This window comes from Pyrus communis, chromosome 11 (assembly GCF_041283825.1).
Source record: "Pyrus communis isolate YQ-2024b chromosome 11, ASM4128382v1, whole genome shotgun sequence".
Classification (NCBI taxonomy): domain Eukaryota; kingdom Viridiplantae; phylum Streptophyta; class Magnoliopsida; order Rosales; family Rosaceae; genus Pyrus; species Pyrus communis.
The window spans coordinates 28486162-28504105 of NC_142575.1; the positions used below are offsets into that span (position 1 = coordinate 28486162).

At 40.1% G+C, this 17944-nt stretch overlaps 2 protein-coding genes and 2 pseudogenes across 3 annotated transcripts; 2 read left to right on the plus strand and 2 right to left on the minus strand.

Moving 5' to 3' along the window:
• Nucleotides 1-215: 215 nt before the first annotated feature.
• LOC137742520 (P-loop containing nucleoside triphosphate hydrolases superfamily protein) lies at nucleotides 216-9376 on the plus strand. The gene is made up of 6 exons (XM_068482408.2): nucleotides 216-2135; nucleotides 3415-3555; nucleotides 3731-5495; nucleotides 5989-6296; nucleotides 6853-7712; nucleotides 7806-9376. The coding sequence occupies exons 1-6, from the start codon at nucleotides 690-692 to the stop codon at nucleotides 8992-8994; spliced, it is 5709 nt and encodes a 1902-aa protein (XP_068338509.2). The 5' UTR covers nucleotides 216-689; the 3' UTR covers nucleotides 8995-9376.
• Nucleotides 9377-9452: 76 nt separating this feature from the next.
• On the minus strand, nucleotides 9453-11028 carry LOC137741932 (UDP-glycosyltransferase 79B3 pseudogene; annotated as a pseudogene). Its single transcript, XR_015953173.1, has one exon. The product of XR_015953173.1 is annotated as a UDP-glycosyltransferase 79B3 pseudogene (transcript).
• A 1172-nt stretch (nucleotides 11029-12200) lies between these two features.
• Nucleotides 12201-15088, plus strand: LOC137743806 (F-box/LRR-repeat protein At4g14103-like). Its single transcript, XM_068483743.2, has 4 exons — nucleotides 12201-12319; nucleotides 12541-13534; nucleotides 14189-14320; nucleotides 14397-15088. Exons 2-4 carry the CDS (start codon nucleotides 12572-12574, stop codon nucleotides 14667-14669), a joined length of 1368 nt encoding a protein of 455 aa, XP_068339844.2. The 5' UTR covers nucleotides 12201-12319; nucleotides 12541-12571; the 3' UTR covers nucleotides 14670-15088.
• Nucleotides 15089-15457: 369 nt separating this feature from the next.
• On the minus strand, nucleotides 15458-16852 carry LOC137741484 (UDP-glycosyltransferase 79B9 pseudogene; annotated as a pseudogene).
• Between the last annotated feature and the right edge of the window lie 1092 nt (nucleotides 16853-17944).

Consider the following 17944-nt stretch of genomic DNA (forward strand, 5'->3'; position numbering starts at 1 on the left):
TTTGTAAGAAATTTATAACTTAAATGATTAAAAACATGTATTCGTATGCTAAAAGTCACAAGTTTGGAGTTTGTTTCCAATTCTAATATCGTATTTCTTCAACAGAACAGAAGAAGAGATGTCGATTATCGCAAAACTTGTTTACACGCATGTTGGGTGCGCGTGGGAAAGAAACCTAAAAAAAATAAAAATCAGTGAGGAGCTCTGTTCCATGCGCGCTCTCTCTTTCGCCCTAAGTCTCTCTCTATAACTAAACAGCAAACAGAGAAGATTTCAGAGGAAGAGAAAGAAAAGAGAGACCTTCATAAGGACGCAGAGTCCCGAACCCAGAAGACCCAATCTTCCGGAAACACCCCCAAAATTCTCACCAGCTGAAGGGGGATTCAGCATGCTTCCCCAAATTGATTTCTAGGGTTTCTGTTCCTTTCTCGAATTTCTTTTTGTTCATCGTCCATGGAGAAAACCGATCGACTCAGAGATGTCCGGGTGAGTCCCTTAGGCCTCTGTTCTGCTTCAATACAGCTTCTCTTTTATAAATCCAGCTGAATCGGGCACCTAATTGGAAGAACAAAGCGATTAATCGATACCCATTTGCCCAAAGCTTCAGATTTTTGTGCATATAATCGCAGATATATACATAGGCACGGTTTTTGTAGAGTTTTGTATAGGATTTTCGTGTGCTTCTTGCCATGCGACTCTCGTCGAAGCAAAGTACGGTGTCGAATCGGTCCGGACCTAGGCTTAGGAAGAAGCACAAGAGGCTTGATGCTATATGTGAGCAGGAGTATAAGAGGAACCATAATGGTGGGGTGGGACCCGGGCCGGGGAGATCGGGGAGTGGTGAGGTGGAGCTGCGTCGGAGCGGGAGGGCTCGCCGTGCCCCGATTTTGCTTGATGTCTCGCCTTCACCGCCGAAGAAGCGGCAGAAGGTTGATAAGAATGTAGTGGTGGATGCTGGGATGAGTGTGAAGGAGGAGGATTTGGAAACGCCGGGAAGTTGGAGATCGAGATTGAGATCAAGGGGTAGAAATGTGGGTTTTGGGGTAAAAGGGAAACGGAAGCTTTATGAAGAGGTGAGTGAATGCCGAAGGGAAGAGCAGATGGTGGGGACTCGATCGAATGATAAGAATGGGGAATTTGAAAGTGGGAGGCATAGAGTTGTCAAATCAAAGGGACCAGGGAGGATTAGAGCAACAAATAGTTCAGACCATGAACAGAGAGAGGAGTTGCCCGCGAATAAAGATGAACTTGTGGAGGAGGAAGCAGAGGTGATAATTAAGAATGAAGATGTTGCTATGCAATTGGATAGCGAAATGGATGGTGGCAAGGAAATGGAAATAGTGGACGATGATTCCACAATGATAACTGAGGCAGGGGAGAATTCAAAATTAGAGGAAGCGTGCATTGTTAATGAGCATGTGGCAACAATGGACAATGCAGAGGTGATGGAACGTGCTGATGACCTTGTTGCAACTGTGGACAATGTGGATACGATGGAACATGCTAATGAGCTTGTGGCAACTATGGACAATGTGGAGACGATGGAACATGCTGATGAGCATTTGGAAGCTATGGACAATGTGGAGCCAACGGAACATGCTGATGAACAGGTGGAGCAATCTGAGTGCGTGATTCAAGAAGAAAGTAATGGTAAGCATGTGAAACAATTAGAGTGTGTGAAGGAAGGAGAAAATCAAGGGGATGCTAGGGTTTCAGAAGCTGTTGGAGTTTCAAGAAATGAAGTGGAAGTAGCAGGGTGTCATGAAGGGAAGGATTCTGATTCGTCCAAGCCTGATGAAGAGCTTGCAATAGAAATGAATAATGCGAAGGTGGATAAGTTTAAGCATAGGAAAAGTGATACACTTGGCAAGCTACACATTAAGGAGGGCAGAAGGTGTGGTTTGTGTGGGGGAGGGACTGATGGTAAACCTCCAAAAAGATTAGTTCTTGATACGGGTGAGAGCGAGAATGAGGCATACTGTGGCTCTTCAGCCTCTGAGGAACTTAACTATAACCTATGGGATGGTTTTGGTGATGAACCTGGTTGGCTTGGACGTCTGTTGGGTCCTGTAAATGATCGTTACGGTATTGCCGGAATATGGGTCCATCAAAACTGTGCTGTGTGGAGTCCAGAGGTGGGGTTTCTTGACTAACTTTTAAACGTTTTGTACTTTACATCATAGTACCATACTACTATCTGTATTTTACATTTAATATCTTAATCTTTATGAACATGTTGGTGCTGTTTGTTATCAGTAGTGGTTGGCAACCAGGTTGGTAATGAGTTATTCAAGATAAATCTCCTTTCAAAAGTTCAAGACCATTTTTTTGTTTGTAAACTTTTTACTTCTCCTTCCACCGAAAAGTTGGCCCTGTAGTATCGTGAAAGGATAAACTTTGAAGTTGGTCCTGTACAGATCAAGGCTTTTTTTACGCGTTGGCTCCTTCTTGGAGCTTTTCTTACATTTGAATCTTATGTATTCTTGGATGCTTTAATTATAACAATACCATTGCATTTGATACTTATTACAAGCATATATATACCTTACTCTTTCATGACGATGATGTCAAATTTTGGTATTCTGGCATGCGACATGCCTATTGCACTAGGAAAGTACTCTACCAGATCAACATATAAAGTTCTTTAAGACATGGTATTTATCATAATGTGTTGGACCTTATTGTCATGATATGTATATAAATGCAAGAGTCTTCCAATAAAGAAGTGTTAGTCATAATTATTAGATTGGCGAAATGGGTTTGAACTAAAATGCTTTCTGTTTCCGTGTGTTACTGTAGGCTTTGTGTAAAAGTCTCATCATGTGTCTCCTTACTGTCCTCTCATTTGCTTCTTCTGTAACTTCTTTACAGATTGGATTGTCCTTAATTAAACGTTATTTTGAAGTTCTAAAATACCGACCCTCAGTTTATCTTCTCAAATCTGAGGGATTAGTTGATGAACCCAATTACCTTCGTGAAATTACAGTTAAAGTTTTTTCCCCACTCTATTAAGTTTTTTTAGTTGTACCTTTTTACAGTAGCTTGCTCTTTACTTATTTTGTTTAAAATAATGGTTGGTCAATCTGGATTTGTTAGCTATCTGACCTTGCTGATCTAGAAGAATGTTTCCTTTGCATGAATATTCACTGATGCTGTGTTTTTATCAGATTATTAGGTATCTACATTTTACCATCTGTCTCGACCTGTGGTGAAACACGTAATTAGGAAGTAAGCAAAAACCTTTATTGTTTGATCATCAGCGACTGTTGTATGTGCATGCAATTGTTTACTTATATGGTTTAAACTTTAACTGCTTGGTAGATCCATTGGTGAAGTTAAGAACTGTATTTTCCATTTTGTGTTAAGGTATCTCGGTCAACTCTGATGTTCTATGCATGTGATTTGTGTTTGCAGGTTTATTTTGCTGGTTTAGGATGCTTAAAAAATGTGAGGGCTGCACTATGCAGAGGGAGAGCATTAAAATGCACCCGCTGTGGAAGGGCAGGAGCTACAATTGGGTGCCGCGTTGATCGGTGTCCAAGAACTTACCACTTGGTTGGTTATTTTATTTGCCGTATGCTTATCAGTTTATAATATGAATTTGTTTGCTATACCAGCTTATGGTAAACAGACAAGTAGACAACACACCTACCCACCCACCCACCCACAAACATAATATGTATGCTCATTCATATATATTTTAAGGCTGATGTCATTCCGTAATCTGCAGCCTTGTGCACGAGCTTATGGTTGTGTATTTGATCACCGCAAATTTCTTATTGCCTGTACTGATCATCGGAATCTCTTCCAACCTCTTGGTGATCAATATTTAGCCCGTATAAAGAAATTAAAGGCTAAGAAGATGAAGATGGAAACGAGAAAACTTTCAAATGATGCTTTGCGGAAGGATATTGAGGCAGAAGAAAAATGGTTAGAGAATTGTGGTGAGGATGAAGAGTTTTTGAAACGTGAAAGTAAGAGGCTTCATCGGGATTTGGTGAGAATTGCACCCGTTTACATTGGAGGCTCCGACTCAGAGAGTGGAAAACTATTTCAGGGTTGGGAATCTGTTGCAGGCCTTCAAGATGTCATTGGGTGCATGAAGGAAGTTGTCATGTTGCCTCTTTTATATCCAGAGTTCTTTGATAGTCCTGGTCTCACACCTCCTAGAGGTGTTCTTTTGCATGGGTATCCTGGAACAGGTAAAACTCTTGTTGTCCGGGCATTAATAGGTGCTTGTGCACGTGGTGATAAACGGATAGCATATTTTGCTCGCAAAGGTGCAGATTGTCTAGGGAAATATGTAGGTGATTCAGAGCGCCAGCTAAGACTCTTGTTTCAGGTTGCTGAGAAATGTCAGCCTTCTGTAATATTCTTTGATGAGATAGATGGGTTGGCACCTTCTCGAACGAGGCAGCAAGATCAGACACATAGTTCAGTTGTGTCAACACTGCTTGCTTTAATGGATGGTTTGAAATCTCGAGGTTCAGTTGTAGTTATAGGCGCTACAAATCGTCCTGATGCTGTTGATCCAGCATTGAGGCGGCCTGGACGATTTGATAGGGAAATCTATTTTCCACTGCCATCAGTGGAGGACCGAGCTGCCATTCTTTCACTTCACACTCAAAAGTGGCCAAAACCAGTTGCTGGATCCATCCTCAAGTTGGTTGCAAGCAGAACTGCTGGATTTGCTGGTGCAGATCTGCAGGCACTATGTACTCAAGCGGCTATCATTTCTTTGAAGAGAAATTTCCCTTTGCAAGAAGTTTTGTCTACCGCTGGAAAGAATGCTTCTGACCACAAGCGCCTCTCTCTTCCTGCCTTTGCAGTGGAGGACAGGGACTGGTTGGAAGCTCTCTCATGTTCTCCGCCTCCCTGCTCTCGTAGAGAAGCAGGAGTAGCTGCTAATGATGTAGTGTGCTCTCCTCTTCCTACCCATCTTATCCCATGTCTGCTACAACCATTATCTACTATGCTTGTTTCCCTTTATCTTGATGAACGCCTCTGGTTGCCGGCTCCTCTCAGAAAATCTGCAAGAATGATTGAAAGTGTGATGGTTTCTGCTTTGAATAAGAAGAAGATGCCCAGTGATCGTTGGTGGTCCCATATACCAGTCTTACTTCAGGAAGCAGATGTTGCAAAGGACATAGAGAGAAAGCTTTTGCGCACTGGCATTTTACTGGGATATGATACTTGTGGTGATTCTGATGCTTTTAATGACGATCATGATGATGACCACAGTTTGAAGTTTCAGCCTTCTGTTAAACACCATGGTGGCACACGCCTGAGTTTGTTGCGGAATATATCCGTTGCCTCAACAAACAAATCAGGATTCCGGATATTGATTGCTGGAAATCCCAGAGCTGGGCAAAGGCATCTTGCTTCTTGCCTTCTTCATTTTTTTGTTGGAAATGTACAAGTTCAGAAGGTTGATTTGGCTACAGTTTTACAAGAAGGGCATGGAGATATGGTGCAAGGCATAACACAAATATTAAGTATGTTCCTCTCTATTATTTTGAATTTGTTGCTTGCTTGCTAGTAGGATAAAGACTTTGAGCTGCATGCTGTAACATTTTGCGTTATCATGCTTTAAGCTCAATAGTTGTGCTACTGCGAGTTCTCTTTACCAAGGTGAAATTCTCTTACTGTATTTAATTACCCTGCTTTAAGTACTCTTGGTTTGAACTTCAGTTGATCCTATATTTCTTTTTCATTTTCCTAGAAAGTCTTTTCAACACTTCCATTAATTTCTTTGATACTTGGTAGTAGGTACTCTTTGTCCTAAGCTTAAGCTCGTGGAATAGGAGTGGTATCATAAGATCATTACTTTGATGGAATATTTCAATTTGCAAATTAGAGTATAGGTAATTGCCATAGAAAAAACTAAAAAATGATGTGGTTATACTAAATGAGAGAGAACTATAGATTCAGTTGAAGTTTACAATTCGATTTTGAATATTGAAGAGTAAGTTTTATTTTCTCTTGCAGTGAAATGTGCTAGTGTTGGGTCATCTATAGTTTTCATGCCACGAATTGATTTGTGGGCTGTGGAGACACTTCTTCCAATGACAGAGGAAAGTGATTCCGACTTATCAGACCATCTACTTACTGAAAATGAAAAATCATATCCTGTACATGGTCAAGCTGTTGAAGAGGGGAGTGGGCCCAATTCACAGCAATGCAAATCAATAGAAATGGGAGAGTGCACAGGTGTTTCTCAGAGCGCTTCACATGCCTGGAACTTATTTGTTGAGCAGGTGGAGTCTATTTGCGTCTCCTCATCCTTGATGATTCTGGTAGGCAGTTTTTTCTTTCTTTTGGTTTTTATTTCCCTCTTTTATCAAATATATCTACAGATTTAGCTGTGTTGGAGTATGTAGTATTACTGTATTAGCTTGACCATTTTTTCATTGGCAAAGGCCTATTAATTCTAATAGTCTTAATTCTTTTGATCTCTTGTGCCTGAAAAATATATAGTTTCCACTCTTATGGCTATATTGCATGTCGGTCATAGTCATTTATTTCCATTGTCTATAAATGACTTGGTTTAAGTCCTCTTCTAATGATGGCCAGTGGAAAGTCTTGCTTAAAAGGTCGGCATTGAATTTCATCTTTGTTGGAAGTGAAAGAAACCTTATGTGAAGAGACATGATAAACAGAGCGGAAGATTTCAACCAACCTTAATAAAATTTAACTACTGTGAAATTTTTTGCTAGTTTTTAAGTCTACAACAAGAACTGGGGTCCATTTGAATTAGTACAAACTAAATGCTTCATGATCTCTGTTTTATTTTAAATAATTATAATAAATGTCAAAATTAGCTTGTAATGCTTTTTACTTTTTTTTTGACAGGCTACATCGGAAGTTCCATATTCAGTACTTCCAGTAAGAATAAGACAGTTCTTCAAGAGTGACATATCAGATTGCAATCAGTCAATTCCTATGAAGAATACAGTTCCCCGATTTTCTGTGCGGATCGATGAAGATTTCAACCATGATTTGGTGATCAATCTATCCACAGAAGAGTTATTAAGGGATATAGTTCAACAGGTTGTTCTGTTAATTCATCAAAAGTCCCACATCCATACAACTTCATACCAGGAGTATGGAACTTGTAATCCTCGGGAGCATCAATCAGAGATGGTTAATCACAGTACAGTTCATGGATCAGCTGATGTCAACAACAGTGTAACACAGGGTCCTGATGAATCTCTTCTTAAAGTTCATCTACCGCCTGACAATAGAAGTGTGAAGGGGAAGTCAAACTTGCTTCTTGCAATTTCTTCATTTGGCTATCAAATTCTGCAATATCCTCATTTTGCTGAGCTTTGTTGGTTTACTTCAAAACTCAAAGAAGGTCCCTCTGCAGACATAAGTGGACCTTGGAAGGGCTGGCCATTCAATCCTTGTATAGTTCGACCTAATAACTCAATTGAAAAGGTAGCTGTTGCTTGTAGCTCCAGCAATACTAAAAGCAAAGAAAAATTTGGTCTAGTTAGAGGCCTTGTTGCTGTTGGTTTATCGGCATATAGAGGTGTCTATATGTCACTCAGGGAAGTCTCCTTTGAGATACGGAAGGTTCTTGAGCTTCTAGTTGCTGAGGTCAATTCAAAGATTCAGGCTGGGAAAGATAGATATCAATATGTTCGCCTTTTGTCGCAAGTGGCCTATCTGGAAGACGTGGTTAATAGCTGGGCATACACACTCCATAGGTAAAATGCTTCTATTGCAATTAGTGTCCTTGTAGATTTGTTTATATTTTTTTGTTTGCCTGGGTTATCTAATAATGATTGATCCCATTTCAGTTTAGAGTTGGATGCTCCAATGAAAATGGAAAATGATAAGCTAACTGATGTGAGACCTCCAAAAGATGACGATGTGAGACCTCCAGATGATCACCATGTGGATGGACAAGTTCAAACTGAGGAACCCAAGCCAAATAATACTAGCAAATGCTCTGACAAGCTTGAAGCGCCGGAAAGTGTCCCTCAAGGGTTTGATACTGAAAAAGTCGGTTTTGTTGACTTCAACAAAGATGGTGAGTTGGGCCATCCTGATTCTGAGGGTAGACTTGCAATTTCAGATTTGTCTGGACAGAAAATTGTCGTAATGGATTCTACCCTGGATAAATCTCTTCTTGGTTCCAATGAAAGTTTGAATGATCAGAATGGGACAAGCCCCAAGCCGCATGAATCAAAAAATGACAGAAACCATGTCGAAGTGAGTGGAGATTCTGGATCCTTGAAACATTCAAATGGATTTGACTGCACTGAATCTGTTGTCATTTCTGAGGATGGTTCTACTTCCGGTGAATTTGGAAGCATTAAGCTCTCAAGCTCTAGGGCCATCTGCAACGAGGTTAACGGTTTGTCCTCAATGGAGGCTGGTATTATACTTAATAATGGTAAGTGTGATGCCAATGAGCATATTGTAGGCGTTGACACCTCGAACAAAACATTTCTCCCTACCAAGTCTGGGGTTCTATGCTTGTATCGTTGTTGCCCTACATGCCTAGATACCCTCCACAGTTTGACACATAAAATTCTTATTCACAAATGGGGATCAAATAAGAGCCAATGGACTATAGAGGATGCTCATGATATCGTTGCATCAGCGTCTGTTGATCTTCTTTCAGCCATTAGAAGAATTGTCGGTTCTGGAGGTTTCAGCAACTCACCGGATAATAAAATGAGAGACAGAAATAGTGAGAAGTTCAAATGGCCGGAAGCAGTTACATGTCACTGCAAAAATTCAGGAACTAAGAGTCTTTTGCCAGTGGAATGTAAATGCCACACCATCATTGAGGACACAGCAACTACGGCAAAAGCTTCCCCGACTACTCATCACAGGTTTGATCCAAAATTTATTTTCAGAGATGGTGTACTGATTCATATGGATCCTGAGAAGGATGTTTCTTTCCACTGTAAATTCGAGACCCTGTGCCTCTGTTCTCTTATAGAGTTGATACTAATGGCCGAGCAGCCTTTTCATTGATTTGATCGTTTCACAGCTTGGGTTTGCTTGCTATACCCCTGGCAAAGTTTTGTGCCGTCGCAGAATTTAGACGTGCAAATTTTCCCGAGTCTTTGAAAATGAAATTAGTAGTTATCGGCTTGGTGGTCTGAACTATTTTCTGCAAAGTATACTTGTGGAGTTTTCGCTCTTCCTGAGGAGCCAATCGCCATATGTAGTTAGCAGATTTGGACACTATTGTTTCATTCGTTTTTACATACGCAAGTAGTTCAGTTGGACTTGTGCATGATATGGTTTTGTTACTAACCCTTGAGACAAGTTTTTGGAATACGAAAATGATAGGGGGAAACACCTGTATGGAAACTTTTCTTTGATTTTAATGAGTGATTTGATTTTAATCCAAGCGATAGTCGTACTCTAAACTACATTAACGGGAGGGGAACAGGTTTGAACCCGAGAGTCAATGAGTTGGAGAGGAATGCCTTAACCACCAGGGCAATAATGCCACTCTCATCTATTAACAGGTAACGATTAGTCGTTGGATAAACTTCAACTGTACGTTAAAATCATCAAGATGTCAAAGACAGTAAAAGTCGACATAATCCAGATGGAGAAGTTAATCTACAAACAACATTAAACGATCTGTTTGAGATTCTGAACAAATCTATCAACATAGCCACTCATAAACCCTGCCTCCGATACTATTTCCCTCCACTTTTCATGGTTCCTCTTCACCACAACACCCACCTCACTCTCCGTATCCATCACACTTTTAATGGCTTCCTTCAAGCTCTCTTTTGAAATCCACCCACTTTCTTCCCTCTCCACCTCCACTGCAACCTTGAGCTCTTTGGCCATTAACTTGGTTCCCAAGATCTGGTCCGGCCATTGTGGCACCAACACAATCTGCTTCTTACTCAACAGAGACTCCCACATCGACCCAAACCCACAGTGGTGCACAAAGCACCCTACTGCTGGGTGGCTCAAGATCAATGGCTGCTGCACCCAGCCCCCAAACACCACCCCTCTCCCTCTAACCCTCTCTTCAAACCCATCGGGCAGTGCCTCTTCGATCGTCTCACAACCCAATGGCGGTTTCAGAGCTACCAAAAATGGCAACCCAGTTAGCTCAAACCCTAGCAAAACCTCTTGGAATTGGTCCTTTTCAAAGATCCACTGGCTTCCAAATGCACAAAATACCAGAGACCCAGCCTCAAACCCAGCAAACCACTCAGCCCACCTGTCTTCTAATTGTTGGGGGATTTTGTTTAGGCCTAATACAGGGCCAGTTAAAAGCACAGGCTTTTGATACTTCGCTTCCAAGTAATCGCAAAAATCACCTTCCAGTTCTCTGCACGTTCGAAGGCAGAACGCGTCGCATTCTTTGGTGGATGTGATCACCCTTTGGTAAAATGTGACCCCCTCTCCACACGGCTCCCTAATGGCTATCAAGGACCGGACTTCATAGTCCCGCGTCATTACCACGGTTGATGATGGGTACGGAGGAGGTGGGTTCCTCCGCTGTCGTTCCTCGGTCACTGTCATGGGCACACTATTACATTCTGGTGCTGGGACAAGAGCAGCCGCGTATACAGCCGCGCAAATGACACCATAATACATGGATTTAATACCAAGCCCTCTTGCGATATCCGGTATCCAATGGGCAAGGTCAAAGACGATCATGTCGATTATATGTTTTGGATCAGCAGCACTTGCTTTTAGGAAAGCATGTATTTGGTCGCGGGTGCGATCCATGGCAATGGTGAGAAAATGGATCGAAGATAGAGGGATTTCGGAGGCCGTCTCAGCACTCTTTGGGAGGCCTTCGACGTGAGGAACGGTGATTGAATGGAAGGTGATGAGGTGTGGGTGGTGATTGAGATGTTGAAGCTTCGTTTGGGCTTTCTTGGGCAACAAGAAAGTGATTCTATGGCCTCTGGCAGCCAGCTCGTTAGAGAGGTGGAGGAACGGAGTCAAGTGTCCCATTGCAAACCATGGGAACATGGCTATGTGAAAATTAGATCTCACCAACTCCATTTTTGTGTGCTCTCCTCTATCAACGATTCTCACTCTCTCGTGAGGCCTGCCCTTTTATTTTGAACATTTGATGCCTACACACATGAAACACATGCCTTTCTGGAATTCCGAGTGTTTTTTGGTGTGACCTCTTTGGAGTTTAGTCCCTCTCCTTTTTATCCTTAATTTGTTGGTGGTGGTTTCCACACATGAAAAATGATATGTACTCATGGAACTCATGCTGGTATTGGACACACCTGATACACCAGATTTTGGGCTTGAGAGATGTTTTTACGCATCATTTTTAGTTTCTCACAAATCTCCTTATTTTTGACCATAAGATTGAATGATTTAAAAGAAATAACATGCATGATTGAACAAGGGTATGTATGAGGCTAAAAAGGGTGTTTGTTTATCCATTCTCTTGAGGACATCATAAAGTTCTTCTATTCATCTATATATATATATATATGGTGACTTTGGTAAACTTGAGGGGGTGTAATAAAAAGTAATGTTAGCATTTTTGTACCGCATTAGCTTACCACATGATGATGCATAACCCAACATTCAATGAAATAAACTCATTAATTAAAATGACATGTACATATCACTTATCACATCAGATGACTTACAATTGTGGTACAAAAATATGATACCCTTAGCATTTTAAGAATAGAGTTGTCCATATTCATGGAGGTTCAACCTTAAATAACTTTAGTATTAGAGAAAAATAGAATTAACTCATCTAAAACACAAAATTCACAGCATTGTCATATAACATTTCAATGCATATTGTCCTCGACAAGTTTTCGTAGTCTGAAATCTTTTCATACTCAACGATCAATATTTACTCCAAAGAAAATTGTAAAATTAGGGTTAAGGCATTACCTAAGGAATCGAAATAAAATTGGTCTAACCAAGTATGTTGTTGAGGTTGAAATATCATTATGAGTCTTTCCGGCCTCCAAAAAGAGTGAACTGCTATGGTGAAGCCAGGTCATCTTTTTAAGAGAGAGAAAAAAGTATGTTGTTGAGGGATCAAGGATTAACTAACTTTGCTAAACAGGATGAAAACACAAAGACGAAAGTGAAACAAACAAAACGGCAAGAGCAAAACTGAAAATTCTGGTAAAGTACGGGGACTATTGGGCAATTAGACAAATACAAAACTGGTATATCTTTTCTTTCCCTCCTCCTGAAAAGCCCAAACAGCGAGCAGAGCGAAGCAAGAAGGTTTTTCAAAGAGAGCGAGTTACAGCAGCAAAGGTCGAAACGCAGTCGTTGTTGATGCAATTGATCTTCTCAATTTCTCCATTTCAGAACATTCAAGGTACTTCTCTTCTTCGCAATCCTTTCTTTTCACTTCGTTATCATCTGCTTGGTTACCGAGAAAACTGAGATATCATCAATAGAAAATTCAAGATTGAATGCAGTTCCTAGGGTTTGTTGCATTGATTATTTTCTTCATGGGTTTTTTTTTTCAATTCGAAAGATGGATTTCATGGGTAGATAGATAGAAAGTAAAATTTCACTTCTTTTTGAAATTTACAGGGTAATAAAAACGGGTTCAAAGCTTCAAGCCATGGTTGCAGATAGGATTAGTAAATTGCCAAAGGAACTTCTTTATGGCATACTCTCCCTTCTTCCAGCAAAAGATGTTGTGAGGACCTGCGTTCTGTCTAAAGGATGGGAGAGCATTTGGGCTTCTGTCCCCAATCTAGACTGCGAATTTGAAACTTTACCTATCGTATGGAGAGATTCTGTGTCCCTCCCTGATGGTATCACATGGGAAGACGAACATGTGTCTGACCATGTCGATTTTATGACATCTGTTGATCGTGTACTCTACTTTCGTGGCAATTCAGTTGTTAAAAAATTCCGTCTTCATTGCTACTGTCGTGTTGAGGATGCCCCTCGTATTGATGGTTGGATTCGCGCTGCCATTAGGCGTAATGTCGTTGAACTTGATCTTTGTGTTCAAGCACATCGTGATGATTATCAAGAGGACCCGCCTTTGGAGTTTCCTCGACGTGTATTCATGTGCAAAACACTGGAGGTTTTGAAGGTGAAGTCAGATTTTATTACCTATGCTCCTCCTACATCAGGCTGTTTCCCAAGCCTCAAGGTCCTTGATATCAGAGTTGATAATCCTGAAGCCGACTCAATGGAAAAGTTTTTTTCGTGCTGCCCTGTACTTGAAGATTTATCTCTATTTGCATGTGTCACAGATTGTAGGCTTTGGAATTTTAAGGTCTCTGCTCCTAAACTGAAGAGATTAAAAATGACCTTCTTAACTGATCTCTATGATGATAATAATCCAAAGTACTACATTTCTATTAATGCTCCAGAGCTTGAACAGCTTGACATTAAGCAGGACTTTTTGTCAAATTATTCATTTGTGAATCTAAAATCCCCAGTCAAAGGCAGTGTCGATTTCTATTGCCATCTTGGGAAACTCCAGCGTCACTTCTTTGAACGAGCAACTGCGCTTCTGAAGACATTTGCCAATGTTAAATATCTGTCTATTTCAGCTCATTTTGTGGCGGTAAGTATATTCCTCAACTCGTTTCTTGTACACTTTTTTTGGTTGAGAGGAAAATAGGAAGGAGGGCGGGGGTTCTTTAAGAGAAGAAGGGAAGATATGTTTTCCCTTCATTTATAAAGAGGAAGACTGGAGCAGTCAGGCATGCATGTAAACCCATCTTTTATATCCTTTCAAAGTTGGACAGATTGAAGAAATCAAATAGTATTTTGGTTTTGGGTTAAGAAGGAAATAATAAAGAAACAGCAATGTAGTTGGATAATAAAATTCTCATCTTGTTTCTACGTTTTATATTATTATCTTTTTTCAGAATTAGATCTTAATTACCTTTTATGTACGAAACGAATGTGGAAAAGTTTGCGTGCACACATTTTCTTTCTCTCCTTAATTACATGAGGGAAATACACATCCCTGGCATGCCGCGTTTTTCCTATCCTTTTACCCTGTACATCATTCTTTCTTTGTACCACAAAGTAGTGTTTATAACACAAAGTAGTGTTTGTAACTGAAACCTATATTACGTTTTGACAACTTATGCTTTGAAACAGCATATGCATTAGTACATTGAAGGAGTGATTTATCCGCATGATGAGGATATGTTTATTGTCTGCATGATGAGGATGTGTTTGATCAATTTTTTGATATTTCGTGAAACAGGGTTGTCTGCCTACTTTCAATCATTTGACTGAATTGAAGTTGCTTGTTTTCGATTGCTATCATTGGGATTTGCTAACACAGTTGCTCAAGAAATCAAATAATTTGGCATCTCTTGTCATTGAATATGAAGAAGTAAGATATATTTATGCTCATGCTAAGTCATAACAACTTGATGCTCTCTTGTATTCTCATCATTCGTACTTTTCAGGATGAGGAATGCATTGAGGATCATGAGGAGCTTGAAAGGTACTCAAAAGAGGATCTATGGAGTACACCGGAGTCTGTGCCTATTTGTGTGACAGGACACCTCAAGACTATCACTATAAGGGGACTCGAGGGATATCCGCATGTGAAGAAAGTGGCAAAGTGTTTGTTAAACAGCGGTAAAGTTTTGACTAAGATGACTGTTGACAATGATGAGTTGTACAAAGAATTAATGCTTGAAAGGGGCTCTAGGACTTGTCAGGTTGAAGTTGTCTAAACTGCAGCGTTCACAACGTTTTTCTATTTTGTAACTCCAGCATTGTGTTTTAGATGGATTCAGCCATCAAAGTTGGAAACCAGACAAGCACATCTGTTAAATCCTAAGATGGATCGATTTTCAGATGTTTATTTTTGAGCTGTATACATTTCTTACCCGCTTTGTATCACTTCTTTTAGCCTTGGGTAGAATTCTATAGTGGTGACATGAACATGTATGAAGAGATGTGCTGAAGCTACTCATGCCACGGTCTTCCAGTCGACACTCGTCATTAATTTGGAGTCGAAAGTTACATGGTTGCTTCAATTTCTTTGAACTATATTTTGCATTTTGCCATTCCATTTGTATGGAGGGTGTTTATTGTAACCAATTCAAATTGTAGTGTTTGGTGTTTTATGAACTAGGGTTTTGCATGCTAACTGAAACAAAGATTTGTTGGGCTGGAAATGCCTTTTAGGCTGTAGTTTGGCTGATGTGCGTCGAGTGGAAATAAGATTTGATGGTTAGGGACACTTTGCATTTGGTTAGGATATATGATGCTAGTTTATCATAACAAGTATAGTTAGATTAACTAAACAGACTTTGTTTTGATAGATTTTTGGCAGAGGTATCCTTACAAAATGATTTCTAATACGATTGATTCAGATTATAAGTACAAGTTTTGAGAATTAGCGATGGAAAGTTTTGAGTTCCAATTTCTACTCATTTTTTAGTACCCAAGTATTATTATTGAAATAAGCTTCAACTGTTATACATCAAAGACGTTAACAAGACATCAAAGACATTAATTAAACATGCTTTTTCAGATTGTCAACAAACCTATCAACGTAGCCACTCATAAACCCTGGCTCCGATATTATTTCCCTAAACTTTGCATGGTTCTTCTTCACCATAACACCTACATCACTCTCTTTATCCATCGCACCTTTAACAGCTTTGCTCAAACTCTCCTTTGAAAACCACCCATCTTCTTCTCTCTCTACCTTCACTGCAACCTTGAGCTCTTTAGCCAGCAAGTTGGCTCCCAAGATCTGGTCCACCAATTGTGGGACCAGGACAATCTGGTTCTCACTCATCAAAGACTCCCACATTGTCCCATACCCACAGTGGTGCACAAAGCACCCAACTGCTGGGTGGCTCAAGATTAAAGGCTGCTGTACCCAGCCCCCAAACACCACTCCTCTCCCTCTAACCCTCTCCCCTCAGGCAATGCCTCTTCAATTGTCACACAACCCAATGGCGGTTTCACAGCTACCAAAAATGGCAACCCAGTTAGCTCAAACCCTAACACGAGCTCTTGGAATTGGTCTTTTCCAAATGCCCACTGGCTTCCAAATGCACAAAACACCATTGATCCGGCTTCAAACCCGGCAAACCAATCAGCCCACCTTTCTTCTAATAATTTTGGTCCTTTTTCCAGGCTCAATACTGGTCCGGTTAAAAGCACTGGCTTTTGAAACTGTGCTTCCAAGTAATCGCAAAAGTCACCTTCGAACTCTCTGCACGTTCTAAGGCAGAAGGCGTCACATTCTTTGATGGCTCTGAGTCCTGTGATAAGCCTCTGGTTAACTCTAATCCCAACGCCACACGATCTTGATGTCATCAAGGACTGAACTTCATGGCTACGCGTCAATACCACAGTTGACGACGGGTACCCAGGAGGCGGGTTAAGATGTTCTTCAGTCATTGTCATGGGCGCCATGCATGCACCTTTGGTCACGTAATTACATATCGGAACAAGAGAAAGTGCGTATACTGCCGCGCAAATGACAAGAAAATGGATTTAATGCCAGGGCCTCTTGCGATCTCTGGTATGCAATGGGCACTGTCAAAGAAAATCATGTCGACTTTACACAGTCAGTAACACTTGTTTTCAGAAAATCTTGTATTTGGTCGCGGATGAGGTCTATGGCAAGCGTGAGCAAATAGCTCAAAGCCAGCGGGATTTCGGAGACAAACTCAGTGTTGTACGGGAGGCCTTCAATGGGAGGGACGGTGACTGGATGGAAGGTGATGAGGTGTGGGTGGAGATTGAGACGTTGAAGCTGAATTTGAGCTTTCTTGGGCAACAAGAAACTGATCTCGTGGCCTCTAGCGGCCAGCTCGTTAGAGAGGTGGAGGAATGGAGTCAAGTGTCCCATTGCAAACCATGGGAACATGGCTATGTGAAAATTTGGGCTCATCAACTTATGATCGTGTTGCTCCATTTTTGTGTGTTCTCCTCTATCATCGATTCTCATTCTCTTGTTTTATTTATAATTAGGGGATGCTGGGTTTGATGAATGCTCAATCTCTTGAGGCCTGCCCCTTGTTTTTAACATTTTATGCCCTGCACTCGAAACCCATGTATTTCTGAGTGTTTTTTTTTTTTTTTGAGGAAAACTAATGAAAAGGGTTTGAAAATTTTGAGTTTTAACGATAAGAACAAAATAAAGGGTAAAGTGAACAGTACATGATTGATTTTTTAGTGTAAAATTGTGGTTTTTCGTTAAAGTAAACAATACTATGAGTTTTTCGTTAAAGTTCCATTTTTTGGCATGATTTTTTTGGAGTCTAATGCCCCTCCCTTTTTACCCTTAATGTGTTGGTATGGACTCGACACATGAATAATCTGTATCTGTATTCATCAAACTATGCAAGTAGTGGACACATTTGATTTGAACTCGATGCAACACTAAATTCATCTAAACTACGATGAAGGGAATTCGAACTTTTGTGCAGAGAGTGAATTACACTGTTTTAGCCAACTTGACTGAATCTATATATGCGTTACATTAGATAATGTTACTAGCTAATATATTATATATGGAGAAATTAGGTTCTCATCCCTATTTTTTCTACTCCATTGATTGAAATCTTATTCATTTTCAATTTTTTATCAAGGTCCTTGGATTTTAATAAACGTCATTAATTATTTCAAAAAGAAAATATTTACATGTCAAGATAATTAATTTTTATTTTTAAATATATTCATTTGGTGTTAGAACCGTTTCATATGGTATATTTATATTTATGGCTATACTTTTTATCATATATTTCCATTTCTAGTTTGTACCCATTTTTAATTTGCAACCATTTTTTTTAAATTGTACCAATTTTCTTTTATATGTTAATTTGTATCCATAGATTAATTTCTTTTTGTCCCTTATTTTTTAAACTTTTATTTGTACTCATAATTTTTTTAACCTTTTATTTGTACCCATAATTTATTTATAGTGTACCCATTTTTGACACACCCCGACCTAACTCGAGGCATGCTGGCCGTCACGTGCTGA